Source organism: Caenorhabditis briggsae, assembly GCF_000004555.2.
Source record: "Caenorhabditis briggsae complete genome, chrX, whole genome shotgun sequence".
Classification (NCBI taxonomy): domain Eukaryota; kingdom Metazoa; phylum Nematoda; class Chromadorea; order Rhabditida; family Rhabditidae; genus Caenorhabditis; species Caenorhabditis briggsae.
The window spans coordinates 16,554,548-16,571,253 of NC_013491.2; the positions used below are offsets into that span (position 1 = coordinate 16,554,548).

The 16,706-nt window shown below is 38.1% G+C and overlaps 6 protein-coding genes across 6 annotated transcripts in view; 4 read left to right on the plus strand and 2 right to left on the minus strand.

The window, feature by feature from the left end:
• Positions 1-4,156: 4,156 nt before the first annotated feature.
• Cbr-inx-5 lies at positions 4,157-7,115 on the plus strand (the record flags this gene model as incomplete). Its single annotated transcript, XM_002645446.1, has 6 exons — positions 4,157-4,194; positions 4,261-4,528; positions 5,219-5,318; positions 5,373-5,668; positions 5,716-5,972; positions 6,734-7,115. The coding sequence occupies 6 exons, from the start codon at positions 4,157-4,159 to the stop codon at positions 7,113-7,115; spliced, it is 1,341 nt and encodes a 446-aa protein (XP_002645492.1).
• Positions 7,116-7,732: 617 nt separating this feature from the next.
• Positions 7,733-8,730, plus strand: CBG27999 (the record flags this gene model as incomplete). Its single annotated transcript, XM_045240343.1, has 3 exons — positions 7,733-7,847; positions 8,094-8,297; positions 8,645-8,730. The coding sequence occupies 3 exons, from the start codon at positions 7,733-7,735 to the stop codon at positions 8,728-8,730; spliced, it is 405 nt and encodes a 134-aa protein (XP_045100547.1).
• Positions 8,731-9,408: 678 nt separating this feature from the next.
• On the plus strand, positions 9,409-11,371 carry CBG22737 (the record flags this gene model as incomplete). The annotated part of the gene is made up of 4 exons (XM_045240344.1): positions 9,409-9,563; positions 9,648-10,185; positions 10,234-10,499; positions 11,050-11,371. 4 exons carry the CDS (start codon positions 9,409-9,411, stop codon positions 11,369-11,371), a joined length of 1,281 nt encoding a protein of 426 aa, XP_045097649.1.
• An 822-nt stretch (positions 11,372-12,193) lies between these two features.
• On the minus strand, positions 12,194-13,005 carry CBG22736 (the record flags this gene model as incomplete). Its single annotated transcript, XM_045240345.1, has 4 exons — positions 12,194-12,379; positions 12,428-12,705; positions 12,804-12,896; positions 12,954-13,005. The coding sequence occupies 4 exons, from the start codon at positions 13,003-13,005 to the stop codon at positions 12,194-12,196; spliced, it is 609 nt and encodes a 202-aa protein (XP_045097648.1).
• Positions 13,006-14,399: 1,394 nt separating this feature from the next.
• CBG22735 lies at positions 14,400-15,176 on the minus strand (the record flags this gene model as incomplete). Its single annotated transcript, XM_045240346.1, has 3 exons — positions 14,400-14,561; positions 14,610-14,870; positions 14,949-15,176. 3 exons carry the CDS (start codon positions 15,174-15,176, stop codon positions 14,400-14,402), a joined length of 651 nt encoding a protein of 216 aa, XP_045097647.1.
• Positions 15,177-16,325: 1,149 nt separating this feature from the next.
• The window catches only part of CBG22734, a gene marked incomplete at both ends in the record, with an annotated part of 1,411 nt that continues 1,030 nt past the window's right edge, over positions 16,326-16,706 (plus strand). Inside the window, one exon of the mRNA XM_002645442.1 lies at positions 16,326-16,413. Within this exon, the coding sequence (XP_002645488.1) occupies positions 16,326-16,413 (88 nt within the window). The remainder of the gene's footprint in view (positions 16,414-16,706) is intronic.

Consider the following 16,706-nt stretch of genomic DNA (forward strand, 5'->3'; position numbering starts at 1 on the left):
AAAACCACTGCGAATTTCCATATTCGTTGTGGTTTCGCTTGTAGTCGTAGTGTTGAAAGAATCAGTGTCGTGTTCTCAGTTTGATGACTAGTTTTTGTATTCACTTTTCAACTTAGATTTGTCTTTTGGATTTACGGCAAAAAAAACGAAAACGTTTACATTTTACCTAATTGGCAGAAAAAAAACTCCATTAGTATTTTTTTTGATTGCCTCAAATTACAAAATCTTTCCACTTTTGTTTTATTCTCTGGGTCTGTAGCGGAATGAAGAAATACAGTTTTCATCATTTTTTTTTCATAAAGTTTCGCATAAAGTTTGTCAACCGTTTCTGTATAAAATTAGAACATCATTCTTTGAGTGAGTGGGCGTTCCGTACCACTTTGTGTGCTTTGTTTTTTTCGATGTATTTTGCTTGAGAAATCTAGTTTTTGCAATATGATTTTAAAAAATTAAATTTGAAATTCTTTACAAAAAATTTGAAACCAACTAGTCGCATCAAATCGAGCTTTATAAAGATGTGGAGATGTTATCAAAGATAATGTTTTCTAGTCCGCGGCCAGCGCGTGAATACGGTATACTCTTTCCCCACATCTGACGTCACGCATATCAAAAAAAAAAACGAACACGCGATCGCCCTCTCCTCCTTCTTTTTCTTTTCTTTTACTCTTCTCTGCCCTTTTTGAGGGATGCCCTAGTAGCGGGCGCCCGAGTTGGCATCAACAGTCCCTCACCTCCCTCTCTCTCTCTCTCCCTATATGCCAACTTTCGTGCCGAGACCTAGTGACCCCAGGGGCGCTACGCACATTGGCAGTGGCGAGAGGTGTGAGAGGGGAAGGCTATTTGCATTAGTTGCGGCGGGCGCGGCGACACCATCAGTTACCTCTCTTCTTTCCTCTTTTCCTTTACTTGTTTTTTTGTCATTGATTCTGTTTGATTGGTTGAAGTGATTTGGTTCCGAAGTTCAAAGTGAGTTTTTCTCAATTTTAAGGCTGGATTTCCAGGTGCACCCGTCCCAAAAAACTGCTTGGAAATCGCGTCCCAAACAACTTTTAGGTCAGAAGAAATTTAATACGAACACAAAAAAAAGTGAGATCCTACATTTGCTGCGGCTCAATTTCGGACCAGGTTTCTTGAAACTCAGTAAAAATATAGAATCTTTACATAACCTGAAAAGTATGAGCTCAGTTTTAACTTTTCAGTCAAATTAGTGAGATTTCCACTTTATCAAAAGCACAACGTCTAGTCAAAACGGTTCGGAAGACGTTGATATGATTTCCAAATTTCTCTTCAGACGATCCAGCATTTTTTGGTGATTCTGATCGTTTTCGAACACAGCCCAATCGAATTCACCAGATTCTTTTATCTGGAATGTTCCTGAAACTTCCAAAATGAATTCATCAGATTCCCTGTTTTTGCAACAAAAAACTGTGCCCCGAAAGTGCAGATCCCGTCACAATAAAATACCTTTTTTCTGTTTCCAATTTTAGTCAATATTCACCTCTTCTCCGAATCGCATCACAAATTCAGTAACATGATTGACTTAACAGAGTCACAATACTCAGTTCGAAAAGTTCGAAAAGCTCGAAAAGCGAATACTCAGTTCGAAAAGCTGTTTAGTTTTTCAGCTTCTAGTTCACCTTCATTCGTTTTTGTGCTCTATTGTCGCCAAAGCCCTAGAAATGGAAGCAACGACTTTTTTGGACCTAGTCGAAGCCGACCGCGGTTGGTCGCGGCCAGTCATGATACAGACTTGCTAGCCTCTACTTTTTGAAAGAAGCTGATCAATGATGTTTGTTTTTCAAACCCCATTAAACGAAACTTCCTGTCTACTGAAAATAAGTTTTTGCAACAAAAAACTGTGCCCCGAAAGTGCAGATCCCGTCACAATAAAATACCTTTTTTTCTGTTTCCAATTTTAGTCAATATTCACCTCTTCTCCGAATCGCATCACAAATTCAGTAACATGATTGACTTAACAGAGTCACAATCGGATGCCCTTCCTTCCGAAACCTCTTCCTCCACTGCCTCGTTTTTTATATTTTCATTTCCCTTTTCTTCTCCACGAGATTTGTCTCTCTCCTCCTCTCCTCTTCTCCTTCCGTACCGTTTTTCCATCACCTACCAGTCTCTTCCATCGGCGGCCACCAACACCACTACCACTACCGTCGTCGCCGGTCGGGAAAAATAGAAGAGAAATAGAAGAAGGATGGTTGGTGGTGTCCATTCCACCTCACAAAACGCCGCCGCTGCGTGTTTCGCGTATATTGTCTCCCCCGCGTATTACATGCAATATTGTCAAACGTCTCCAGTCACTTTGGCATACTTTCGTTTACTACGTGTCGCCCGAATTACTGTACAAATAGAAGAGAGGAGAGAAAAGTTTGTGTAACCTTGTAAGGTAGAATCCAGAAATTCGGAGGCACAGTGAGTAAACATCATCCCGTAAAATGATTTTTCACTTTTGAAGTTTTGCGATTTGAACCAGAAATGGTAATTTTTGCAAAATCAAAAAACTGTTGTATCCAGTTTCAGCTTTGCTAGTTTGAACTAGTAAAATCATAGAAACTGCTTTTAGGCCCAAAGAAGTTTCTAGCATATTGTTTTGTAATTTGGTATACCGTAAGTGATTTGAGAGAATCCCACCTACCTGATGCATGAACTTTGAGCACAATTTTCTCGGTTCCTATGCGAAATATCAAAGATTTGCCAACTGATGAAATATTGGTAATTTCACGGAAAGCATTTTATCATTTGATAAATTTTTGATATCTTTGAGTTCAAAGTATATCTTTGAGTCCAAAATAGGTTGGGGATCTATAAGAGCTTTTATAGTAGTCTGTTTGGGCTTCGAACATTATCTTTGTCCTGAATTCAGAGTTAGGAAAAAAAAATTGGAAACTGAAATTCTGAATTCTGCGTAGCCAGAACTTCTCTCACTTTTAGATTACTTCTTAAACTTGGAATAGTCTTCACCTTATATCACCCGTAAATTCCAACCGTCCCAATTACCGAAAATCATAGTATCTATCTGTCAACTGATAAAATGTTTATCACATTATCACCAGCATTAAATTTGTTGACAAAATTTCCATATCTTTTATAGTTACAAAGATAATTGAGCTCAAAGTGCAGGTAGAAGGCGGGCTTCTATGTATTCAGGCATTTAAGATGATTTGTTTGAGCTTCAAACGTTCTCCATGACTTGAACTTAAAGTAAGGAAGTCTGAAGTTAAATCTCTGAATACTGTATAAAATCAAACTCCCTCACTTTCTGAATCATTCTTAATTTTTAAGCAGTTTTTACACTCTTGCTAGGAAAAGTAAGTATTAAAACCTTAGGTCTTTGAAGCTCTTAGTATCCCAAGCATAGTCTGGACCTTATATTCTCCACATTTCCTAATTGACCAGTTTCAATTATCTCAATGCAATAGAACATCCGAGAAAAAGTCACAACGGATCATGTCCGTTGGGTAGTCTTGCATGCAGATGTGCGCTCCGATCACTCTCGACAACTGCCTAATTGATTCCAATCAAGGTTGACCTTCCTCCGTTTCTTCTCTTCCGTCAAGCACATCATTAGTGTGACCTTCTCATCTGTTTCTTGTAGATTTTTGAAGAAAGAGGTGAAATTTTAAAAGGGTTTGGTTCTTTTTCACACAGTTGCATAGTTTTAGAATCATAGTATTATTATTTTCAGTTTGTTTCTTTGGCGCCTGTTGTTGCTTTTTTGTTTTTTTCTACTCTCCGTGAATCATTTCCTTACTTTCTTCTCCTCCATCGTTCAAAAAAAATATACCAAAAAAAGAAAAGAAAAAGAGTATCGTTGCTTTTTATACGGGGGGTTTTCCATAACGATAAATGTCGTTTAATGATCGCGGGGGACGATTTCCATTCCATTCCGTTTTCCCATCCACCTCTCCTCTCTTTTTGCATCATTGGCCGGTGGTTTTGATGCGAAAACGCGCCCTTGTCTTTCCATTCTACTCCAAATTCTTTTTTTTTGTCTTTTTCTCTTCTTCTCTCCTTACAGTTCTTGATCTCTGACTCTGTCTAGTGTTGTTTTCGACATTTTCGATCTTTCTAATCCGGATGCCTTCAATTTTCGTACGAAGTTCTAAACTAAAAATACGTTTTTCAGGGTTTCACAGCTCTCAGAATGATTGGGGTTCTTCTTCCGTATGTGCGAAAATTCCAGTAAGTATTATTTCCCGACTTCTCCAACATTTAAAGCCGACGAAACATATCCCAATATTATTCCAGACGCTCCGCCGAATCCAATGACATTGTCGACCGCTTTTCCTACCAGTACACTTCGACCCTCTTGGGATTCTCCGCTATCATGATGGCTGCTTCTCAATACGTGGGACGTCCAATCCAGTGTTGGGTGCCAGCTCAGTTCACCAGAACATGGGAGAAATACGCTGAAACTTACTGCTTCATCAAGGGAACGTACTTTTTGCCAGGTGCATTTGCCAGCGAGGAAGAAGTCTCTGTCACGTCACCGGATGATACTGTCACTGCTACTCCGGTGAGTTTTTGTAGCAGTTTTCATAGTTCTCCCTAGTCCTACCATCTTCCATAAACTCTGTAATAGGAGTCAAGTTTGAGCGCATGTATCTCATTTCCTGTATGAGATATCAGAAATTGGTCAACTGACAAAATATTGTTGCTATTATGCTAAGCATTTTATCAGTTTATTTATTTATTTATTGATTACGACCTTCCGTCGTGGAAAAAGAGAAAAAAGATAAAAGGAATACAATACAATCACACAAAACACAGATACACGAATAACTAGACAACACATTCAATTAAAGTGGGGAACCGAATAGTAACACTATTTCCAAATAATAGCACATAACCATCAACAGATACACGCATACAGAATAAAAATTATACCTACAATAATGATTAACAGAAATAATAAATTATTTTACAACTTAGAGAGAGGGGGCCTTGGGTTCTCAATTAGACTCAGAGTGCGGTTGACAAAGAAGTTTCGCCTTAGTTTAGACTTAGGAATGGGCCAGAGAAATCGTGTCTTTCTTCTAGTACGTGTTTCAGTTGACGCGAAAAATGATACCATTTTCCTGTCTATTGCTAAGTTTACTACTTTTACATGTCTTTCACAGAAACCGAGATATTTGGGCTCAACGCTGAAGGGGTTGGTGGCCTGCTATTAGAGTGTGTACCGTAAATCAACAATATACATTTTCAGCACGTTGGATACTACCAATGGATCCCCATCATTCTCTTCATTCAAGCTCTTTGCTTCTATCTTCCTTCTATCATCTGGAGAACTTTCAATGAAAACGGAGGTACACTCTTTCATTCATTAATATCAATCTTGTAACTCCAATTTCTGATTTCAGAACTCAAAATCAAGGAGCTCGCGGCTGTTTCCGAGGCTTCTCGCAAAATCAAATCCAACATGAGCGACGACCAGGTCAAAGGAAGAAAGTTCGGAAGATACTTCTTCAAAAAGCTTATTTTCCGTAACGAAGCCACCGTCTTCAAGAATTCCGGCGTTGCGGCATCTGGAAAGTTCTTGCCGCTCCTCTTCCTGTTTACTAAGCTCATGTATCTTGCAAACATCGTTCTTCAATTCTGGATTCTCACCTATTGCCTTGAGACGAAGAGCTGGATGTGGGGTTGGCAAACTTTCCAGGTATGTTTTTCTCTGAAAATATAGGTGGCAAATCATCTTATTTCTAGGATCTTGTGGCTGGACGTGAGTGGGAAACCACCGGAATCTTCCCGCGTGTCACAATGTGCGACTTCTCAATCATGGATCTGACCACAGTTCACGACCACAGCATTCAATGCGTCATTGTCATCAATATGCTTGCCGAGAAAGTATATGTATTCTTCTGGTTCTGGCTTCTTTTTGTTGGAGTTCTGACTGGACTCTCCTTCGCCTACTGGACTGTTATGTACATGTTGCAGAGCATCGGACGTAACTTTATCTACAGGTCAGTATGATGGAAAGTAAATAATATTATGCTGTTGATCAGAGGACAAAAAAATTACTGGTAAATTGTTCATCACAATATTAAAAATATTCTATCAGGTGGCATATTTTTGATATCTCTTATAGGCGTCCAGATAATTGAGCTCAAACTTAACAGTGTGGGGGCACTTCCATCACAGGTTTTAAGGTAGTAGTTGTTTGGGTTTTTAATGCAAAGCAAAGAAAAATCAGCAATTTTTGGTGAAGCGGCAATAGGGCAATAGAAAAAGTTGGAGTTTTTTAGGTCATTCCTGTTACTCCACCGCCTTTCGTGTCCGAAAAATTCCTGATGTGTTTCCCTCCTCACATCACAGAAAGTTTGTTAAGATTTGAGCAGTTTCTGCGTAAGGAAAACTGTAATAACTTTGAGCTTGACTATCTTGATTTCTATGAAAGATACCAAAAAACTGTCAACTGATAAAATTTTGGTGATATTAGGATGAACATTTTATTAGTTGACAAATTTCCGATATCTTTCACATGAATAGAGATAATTGAGCCAGAAGTTGACGGCGTGGATGGTTTTTATCGAAGGAAATACGGTATTAAAGAGGGATATTAAGAATTCAAAATGTACTTGGATTCCACTGGATCAAAACACCATTAATTTTTTTTGATTGAACTTTTAGTAATAAAACAGTTTGGCTAATGTAGTCTAAATTCTATCATTTTCTGGTTGGACTATATCTATCTGACAGTAATAAACCAACTTTTCATTTTCAGCTACCTTCAAAGTGCTCCATCCTTCCAAAAAGAACAAGAGAACATCAGCGTTGTCCCAGCCCAATTCGTCGATAACTTCCTCCACGCTGACGGTGTGTTCATCTCTCGTCTTGTCCAACAAAACTCCGGAGATCTGTTCACCAGCATCATGCTCGAAGAGATGTTCAACCTCTACAGACAACGAGAAGCCGAGAAAGCTCACAAGAAGGAGGATGACAGTGCTCTTCCAGTTGATTCTGCTCCAACCCAGCTGAAGGAGGAAGACGATGATGATATCCCACTCCCACCACCAACCAAGGCAACTGTTGAGACTCTGTCCAGTGACGACGAAGACGATGACGATGTGGACAGCCCGGATACCACTGCCACTCTTCCCCGTTAGATTGTTTTCTATGATCAATGTGCATTTCTGAAATGTTAGAAATGCGAACCAGTTCAAATGCCTTATTACTATCATCATTTTTCATCTCTGGTTTTGTTTTCTCTCCCCCAAATTTCTTTCTTGTTGATTAGGACCTCTAATCAGTCTATCATAATAGGATACCAAATTACCCTTTCTCTTCTCTCTTCACGGTTCATTCTGTACACCGTTTTCTTGTTGTTCATCAACTAATAGACTATTACGTGCCTCAATTGATTCCCAGAAATTGAATTTCATTTTGTTTTTTGGTTCGTTCATGCGACTTGCACTTTAATAAATGGGATTTCGACGATGATTTGTTCTGAAAAACATGTTTCTTTGATAAAAGTCAATAATCCATACTATTGGTGCTCTTTGTCTCCTCGTGCGCGCAAGTGGACAAGGAGGGCCTTTTTCCCAGGAGGCAAGAAAACAAAGAAAACAAAAAAAAACTGTTTTGCAAGGAAAACAAAAACTGTTTTCCCCGGTACCTGTGCCTTTCGCTGTCTCTAAAACTTTTAGGGCCGGTTTTATCTTCTCTTACATTTTAGTTTCTTACATTTAGCAGATATGCCACAATTCTATTATTTCTGTTTCAGATGGATTCTCGCTTCCAATTCTCTTCTTCATCATCATGTTTCAATCGTCCCACAAAACTGTCCAAAAACGTCAAATTTGAGTTTTCGAGTCAGGAAATCGCATTGGATCGTTTCAGTGAGTTGACTCTGGTGAAAACTTATTTTTCATATTTATTAATTACGAAAAACGTCTAAAAACAATAAAGTTGTTTTATTGGTTAACAAATTGGCCTCGTACAAATTTTTTGAGTTTTCAGATGATGTCATGAAAATGTTTCTTTTTGAACCTAATCATAATATGTGTCAAAAATTTAGAAAAAAACGAAATTAAATTAACTTGATCAAGTCAAGATTTTTTTCAACTGATTATTGTTTCTTCCAGACACCACCCGAATGGAACCTTTCTTCTCCATTGGCCACACTATTGGAAAGCAACTTAGTAAATTATGCGACGACTTTGACAAGGAGATGATGGCGCATGCTCACAAAACGTCGATCGTTGCAACTGTGAAATCGCTATGGAACGTCATGTTCACCAACTTCTCTCCCCAAGAAGCTTTTTGTTTTGACGTAAAAAACAAGAACAGTAAGTTCGATTTCTGTGAATACTGTATCTCCTCTGTTGGAAGCTCGCCCAAACCGTCAATTTTGAGCTCAACTAGCTCGATTCTCGTGAAAAATATCAAACATTTTTCAACTGGCAAATTATTCATCAAATTATCACCAAAATACTGTCAGTTGACAAAATTTCGATATTTTCATGAGGAATCGAGATAATCGAGCTAAAAGTTAACAATTCGGATAAGTTTTCATTAGAGTGAATGCGGTTCAAACAATGAATTTCGTCAAAATTTTGGCGGCTGTGAAATTATTTAGCCAAGTTGTCGTTTTTTATAACAATTTTGAATTTCTAGTATATAATAAATTTTCCAGGCCGCACTCGTCGCCATTGCTCCGTTATTGCCAAGCGTTGCCGAGTTCTCTTCTCCAAAGTTTTCAATTTCATCATCAAGTGTTAATCCATTCAATATGATGTAATATTTGTGTTAATTCGTGATTCTCCTCAAATCTCTGTTGCTTTAATGTTGCCGGTGATTGTTTGATTTTTTACTAGAATTTCCAGTTTAATGAACTTTGTTGTGATATTTTTTCTGGAGTTCATATTTGTGTAAAATGTAGGTTACTATGAAAAAACCACTTGCTAATTGTTTTTGACTTTGGAGCAGTAGGACAAAAACATAATTAGGTTTTTTCTGTGTATGCCAGGCTTGGAACATACAAATATGAACTTTTAAGATTTTTGGAAAACTCCAAAAAAAACATGGGCCCAGAAAGATAAAACCCTGTGACAGCAAACTGGTAAAAATCTATCAAAGTCAGAGAATCTCATATATCCGACTACGCGGGTCATTTCGCACATACATCACCTATTCATACACAATATGCGTTGGTCCGCCAATCAGTGTGTATAGAACGTTTACGCAATCTGCAAGAGGTCACCATTCCGTCAAACCCTCTTCACTTCACACACTCTCTGATCCAAGAGCGAACGGCAACATTTGGCTGCCCACTCGTCTCAGCACCCCGTCGCGTCTTTTCTCCCGTCTTCTCCCTACACACATTATCCGCATCCTCTCTCGCGAGATAATTGATTTTGTCTGCCTATTCCTACTCTCAGTAGCTCACTAGTTTTTTAAATGCTCAGCAAACTTGCACGGATTTTGCCCAATATTCCGAAAATCTGCAGAAACTTGAAAGGCAAGAAGAAAAAGAAATGCGAACGATTTCCGTTGCTTTGCCTTCCTAGACTAATACTGGAAATGGTTGTGAACCAGCTGGAATCGCCTGATCTGTAAGTTTTTATATTTAATTTTTCGTAAAACACAGTATTTCTAAATTTTTTCCTAACAATCGTTCTATAATATGCTTTTTTCAGGCTGAATCTGTCTATTTGCTCTAACAGATCTACACTGCGAGTCTGCCAAGCGTCACCGAAGAACTGTGCAGAGTCTGTCTCAATTTATTTGAAAAAACCAAATCCTAGCATCAAAATTACGTTTTTTGGATTCCGAAAACCACTTGAATGGGTTTTCTGTTTTGAAGAAGATTTTAGTCAGAAGTATATTCACAGAAATTTAGTCGTGTCCGAATATCACTACATTACTGCCCACCACAAAAATAGTCCGGAACAAATTATGTGTCGAAATGCGGACGTAGTGGAGGGATTTCTGAAAATTCTTGAATTTTTCCTCAAAATTTTTCCCGTTCGACTAAAAATTGGAGTGCAACCAAATATCGGCGGTCTTCAAATACTGTTCAAATCAAATATTTTTGCTCAATGTTCGGAAATGAAGCTAACACGAAGTCTGGAAAATCACGCCTTCAACCGACAAGAGTTAGGAGCAATTTTTAAGAAAATCAAAGTATTAGACAAACTGGAAGTTATTGCTCACGCGGATTATGTAATCCGACAAGTAAGCGATATTTGTTGTGAATTTACTTCAGAATCTATTGAGTTTCAGGCATTCATCGTCGACCATGTTACACTGGCTCACGCAACATGGATGTGTGAACATGATCTGTTCCGATTAAATTGTCGAAGTGCAAGATTCCTGAATCACACTTTTCAACTGGATGATATCGAGGACTTGGCTCTGCAATGGCTTGCAAAACCATACACTCCACGATTAGAAAGAATGGAATTCGAGTGGGATCCTCTAGTGGAAATTCAGTTTTTCACACTGGAAACAACGAAGTGGGACAAAAACAAAAGATCCAGATGTTGCTAGTGAGTTTTGATTTCCGTTTCCAAATAATAGAAAGGAGAGCCTGTATTGAAAAAGATGACACTTTTCCCCAAAAAGTTACCTCCGGTCTCATTGACTATAACAGCAATGCCGACATGACAGCAGTGGCCTGATTATGTCTATCACTTTCCCATCCCCTTTCATATCTAAATCATGTGCTTAAATATTCGTTTAAAAAGATGAACAAATTATTACTATGAGGAATCTAGAAACATTTTTAAAAAATCTGGAAAAGTAGTTTAAAATTATGTAGATTATCTGAGCTTCAAAGGTTTTTAGATTTCATACTTCTGAGACCTTGAGATTTTCAAAAAGTGTCCAAGGGGGTGGGGCAGTGGTCGAAGGGATCTGTTCGCGGTCGTCATGTTGGGACCAAATGATCTATGGCACAAGTCTTACTGTGTTCCAGATTTTCGTATTTTGATTAATACTTGATCATTTTTTTCAGTAAAATCCACCAACGAGGAATCTTCGACTGCTCTGAAACGTTCGATTTCACAAGACCTGACGGCTTGATGGCCAGTATCGGAGTCGTCGAACGAGGCATTTCTCTACCTTGATCTTCTATGTTTGGCATGATCGATTTCCAACAAGAAATCAGCAAAATCGGCTGAAAAAACGGTTGAACGAGTTGCAAGTACAACAACGCGACATCAATCGACGACTTGGTGACGGGAATGATTTTGAGCAAAGCTTGACTAATCCAAATCTATCAGCGGCAACGTTTGAAAATTACATGATTCAAGCTTACAATCTACGAAAACCGCGTGGAAGTTCCAAAAAACTGGAGGAATGGTACAAGTTCCATTGCGAAATTCTTGATGTGAAAAAGCAAATTGAAAGTTTGGAATGATAAAGCCGGATAAGTCGATCTTCATGCGTGTTTTGTAATAATCTCATTTTTGTATATTGGAAAAGACACAGATGTTGTAAAATCTGTATTATAATTTCGTGATTTGGAAAAAAAGTTTAATAAATTAATTCACATTTTTTTACAGCAGATAGAATATCGAAAAATCTTGCAATTGAAAAATGTATCGATTAAAAAAATAGAAATGATTCTTAAATTCAATGTATAGCGTGATAAGAGGGTCATAAGTTTTTAAATAAATTTTTTAAAGCAAAAAATTTGTTACGGGTGCTCCACCTGTTGAAATAGTAACCGCATGCGGACCTTACCAAAATCGCTTTCAGAAAATGATAATCCAATTTTCCGTATTCGGTCGTTCTCAAAAGTGGATCACCTGACAGAGAACGTGTGAATTTCCCACAGGGCACAAAGAAGACATTTTTGGAATACATATAAGGGCTGATTATAATTCTTGAAAAATATAGTTTGGTCACTTCCATTTCTAAATTCTATTTGGAATCACAATTTTTTGTAGTTTGAATACCAAACTGAATCCAACAAAAATCCTTTTTTGTATCTAAAAATTCTCGTATGTGTTATCTAACTAAGTTTTTTGAAGATGTATTTTTCTCAGAATTGTACTTGATCCTTCTGAAACTCAAAAGAAAAACCACGAAAAATACTAAATATTATAACAGTCACCAACTTTATTATGTTATTTTATCTGAAACATGAAAAGTAGAAAGAAGAAAAACTTCAAAAACAAAAGGAACGGATTAAGGGGAAAGAGCAAAATCGGTGGAAATCAAAACACTGTTAATACGGTTAAGGAGAGAAATCATTCGGAATCGGCATGTGGTCAGACAAGTCAGTGTTCTTGTTCGTCTCGATCACATTGCGGTTGAACTTCAGGAACTCCTCGAGTGGTTTTGGTACATTGCAGCCGGACTCATTACAAAGGCACCTCATAGCCGTGCTTGGTGAAAGTGGCGGCTTGAGGAGTTGGAGTTTCTGTAAATAAAATGATCTCAAACTGTCGCTGATAACTTGTTTTCTCACTTCTATCGCACAGATGACAATTGCTTCGTAGTCCTCCTCGGAATCCTTCTCTGAATCTTCGAACACCAAGAGCAGTGGATCATAATACTCCGACTCGAGTCCATTGACAGCGAAGGACGCGAAGTCGTTTCCTTCGGAGTTGATGAGAGTGATGTAAGAGCTAAGGGTGAAGATAGGCTTGCTTAGAATGAACCCCCTAGTCGCATTGACTGGATCGACTGGCTCCCAGCATTGGAGACGTTGATCTTCCTGTTGATGAGCATCCTCGACGAGTGTTTCTGGAGCTGTGTTTCTGGAGCATTGTGAGTGTGGGTTTCTTGCTCTTCTGTAGAATCCGAGTAGGCGTCCGAAGAAACCTTGAAGGTGCCGATTTCACGAGCGTTGAGGTTGATGGAGGTTATGGTTTCATCGGAAGAGAAGTCGTCTGATGAAGAGTCATCAATGTCCCCAAATGTAGAGGTGATGTTGTCTGAAGAGACAGTAGAATTGAGCCTAGGGGAAACGGCAGAAGTAGAGTTGTTCTCACCAGAGGCGACGACGAAAGCGATGGCAATCGTAGCGATGGTGAAGAATCGCATGTCTGTAAGTTTCAATTTTAGTGTAAGTGAAGAAGAGAAGCGAGAAGAGCAGGAATTTTATCAACAATGTATTATATGAGCAGTGGCTCCCAAAAGAGCTTTGATGAGAACTTTAGTGCTTTCTTTCTTTTATACTAAAAGTCGCACAGAGGCGGCGCCGAAATGTAAAAGGAGCGCGGACTAAAAGGGGCGGGAGAAGACAAATAATAAAGCAGACACGCGGTGGTTCGTTGTTCGTTCGCACACATTTTTGAACTCTGTTCAACATTTTGAAAATGTTCGCTGTTCACATTTTTTATCTTACTTGTCAGAATGTTAGTGTTAATTATATAGCACAAATTCTGAAATTCGAACAGTTGGAATTTCAATTTCCGGGAGCGGCAGTATAACGTATGTTTCAGAGAAATAGGTTTAACTGTGAATTTTTTCCTCGTTTTGATCACCCGAGAAAAATCAATCGGCCAATGTTGGCTCGGAAGTTCGTTGAAAAAACTCTGAAAAACTCATGTCTCCGCTCATTTGTTTTCAAGTCTTGAGTAATTAGTGGTGTCTGAAACGGCTTGATACAGACTGGAAAAAATAGATAAGTTTCTGATACTTTCAAAAGTTCTGTTGGGATTGGATCATTCCATATACTAAGACTGAAAGAAAAATGATCACACGGTTTTGCATTTTCTCATCACAAGGCTTATCCATCTTCTAAGAAATTTTTACAAAAAATCTATTGATGCTAGAAAATCTAGCAGACACCTATGCGGATCCATTCGCGTACATGTATTTCTTCTTATGGTGTTTCATCAACTTTAGGGTTTATCTTCTATTTTTTTTCCTTCTTTTACCATAGACTGGTTAATGAAACATTAATTATCAAACTCGAGAAAAAATTTTCTTAATTCCATATCATGGAATTGCTCGATTCTGAATCATGAGAGTCAAACTATAAAGAAGAAATGCCTCAAAAGTTAACCTGATACGAAAATTACAAGCACAAAAATGAAAATTTTTGAATACATGTAACGTCTGAATATAATTTTTGAAAAATGTAGTTTAGTATTTCTCATTTCTGAATTGTATTTTGAATCACAACTTTTTGTAGTTTGTAAACCTAACTAAATTAAACGAAAATTATTTTCTGTATCTGAAAATTCTCGTGCAATTTCCGAAAATGTATTTCTCTTTGAATTTCACTTGATCCGTCGGAAACTGGGAAAGAAACTACAACAAAACAATGAATAACGGTTACCAACTTTATTATGTTCATTTTTCTGATATATGGAAAATAGAAAGAAGAAAAATGTAGGAAAAAAGAAACAGATTATGGAGGTAAAAACAGGATAGGTGGAAATTAAGACATTGGAAACAAGGATGAAGAGAGAAGTTATTCGGAATCGGCATTAGTGGTCAGTCAAGTCAGTGGCATTGTTCTTCTCGGGGAATACATTGCGATTGAACTTCAAGAACTCCTCGAGTGGTTCAGGGACATTGCAGCCGGACTGGTTGCAAAGGCACCTCATAGCCGTGCTTGGTGGATGTGGCGGCTTGTGGAGTTGGAGTTTCTGCAAATAAAATGATTTCAAACTGTGGATAATTATTTGTTTTCTCACTTCTATAGCACAGATGACGATTGCTTCGTAGTCCTCCTCGGAGTTCTTCTCTGAATAATCGAAGACCGAGAGCAGTGGGTCGTAGTATTCCGACCCGACCCCATTTACTGCAAAAGTCTCGAATTTGATTCCTTTGGAGTTCAGAGGGATGTAAGAGCAGAGGGTGAAGATAGGCTTGCTTAGAATGGAAGCACTAGTAGCATTGACCGGATCGAGAGGTTCCCAGCATTGGAGTAGTCTATCTTCCTGTTGATGAGCCTCCTAGACGAGTGTTCCTCGAGATTGGAAAGTGTTGATTCCCTGCTCTTCTATAGAATCAGAGTAGACAGCCGAAGAAACCTGGAAAGTGCCGATTCCATGAGCGTTGGTGATGATGGAGGTGATGGTTTCATCGGAGAAGAAGTCATCTGAGAAAGAGTCATCAATGTTTTCAAATGTAGAGGCGATTTTGTCTGAAGAGACTGCTGCAGTAGAATTGATTTCAGAGGTGACGGAATCAGTAGAGTTGTCCTCACCAGAGACGACAACGAAAGCAATGATAATCGTAGCAATGATGAACAAACGCATGTCTGAAAGTTTCAAATTAAGGTTTAGTGAGAAGGAAGGCAAGAAGAGCAGAATAATTTGTGCAATGTATTATATGAGCAGTGGTGCCCATAAGAGTTGTGATAAGAACTTCAGTGCTCTCTTTCTTTTATACTAAAAATCTCCCAGAGGCGGCGCCGAAATGTAAAAGGAGCGCGGACTAAAAGGGGCGGGAGAAGACAAATAATAAAGCAGACATTATACATTTGAAGAGTCTGAAAATTGGAGTAGTTAGAGATTAAGGAGACTGTCACGCTGTCTGGCACGTTGACTGGCATGCGGTGGTTCGTTGTTCGTTCGCACACATTTTTGAACTCTGTTCCATATTCATTTTTGAACTCTGTTCCATATTCTTCTGAAAATGTTCGTTGTTCACATTGTTGATCTTACGAACTATCTGCAAAAGTGTGACTACTAATCACTGAAAGAGTTCGAGTTTTACAGAAACACGAAACCAGGAAATGTACGAGAAACATATTCAATATGCGATATGAACAAAGAAGAGGCAGTTTTCTACAGAGCTAACAAAAGTTGCTCTCTAGTTTTTTTTTGCCTGTTCTGTGTTTCGATATGGAACATGTGAATTTTTTCTTGTTCTGAGCACGAATCTGGAGAACCAGTGTTCATATTGACTTTCAGAATGCCATAGCTGATTATACAGCGAGGAACCTGTAATTTGAACAATTGAAATGACAATTTTCTGAATAAACAGTTGTTATAATATCTGTTTCGAAATCAAAAGGTTTATTGTAGATTTTTCGCCCGTTTTTTCGAAAAAAAAACTTCGGTAAATCTCCTATCTTTTTTTTATTGACCACTCAATATTTGAAGTAATGAAAAAATTGGCATTGCCTGAAACAGCGTAAAACATTCCGAAAAAAAACTAGACATGTTGCTCATATGTAGCTTCAGATGATCTGTTGGTTATTGGCTTGTTCTAAGGACTTATACAGAAAGCCTCCTATACACTGCGCGCCAAAATTATGGAGCCACTTCAATTTTTGTAATTTTTCTGATATTCATGAAAGTTTCAGAATCCTTTCCAATGGCGATAAATATCATCCTCGAATCTGAAAATGTAAATAACATTCAATTTTAGATAGTGAAGCAACGGTTTGAAAAAATTAAACAATGTCAAAAAAGTTCATTTTTCATTGCGCCATAATTATGGAGCCACTTCAAAAATCTTGCCATCATCACGATTTCTTCGCTGTAAAAAGTAGATATTCAAATTTTCCGCTAAAAAGTGATGTTTCCAAAGCAATTTCTAATCTAATTTCAGTAGAAAAGTTTTCTGTTAGAAATGATTTTCGAAATTTTTTTCAAAAAAAATGGAAGGTTTGCAAAAAACAATTTTTTTCCTTTTCCAAATTTTTTTAGGATTTTATAAGGTACCGTAAAACCTGTAATAGAAGTGCCCCCGGACTTTCAACTTTGAGCTCAATTATCTCGGTTCCTGATAAAGATATAAAAAATGTGTCAACTGATAAATTGTTCATCATGATAGCAGCA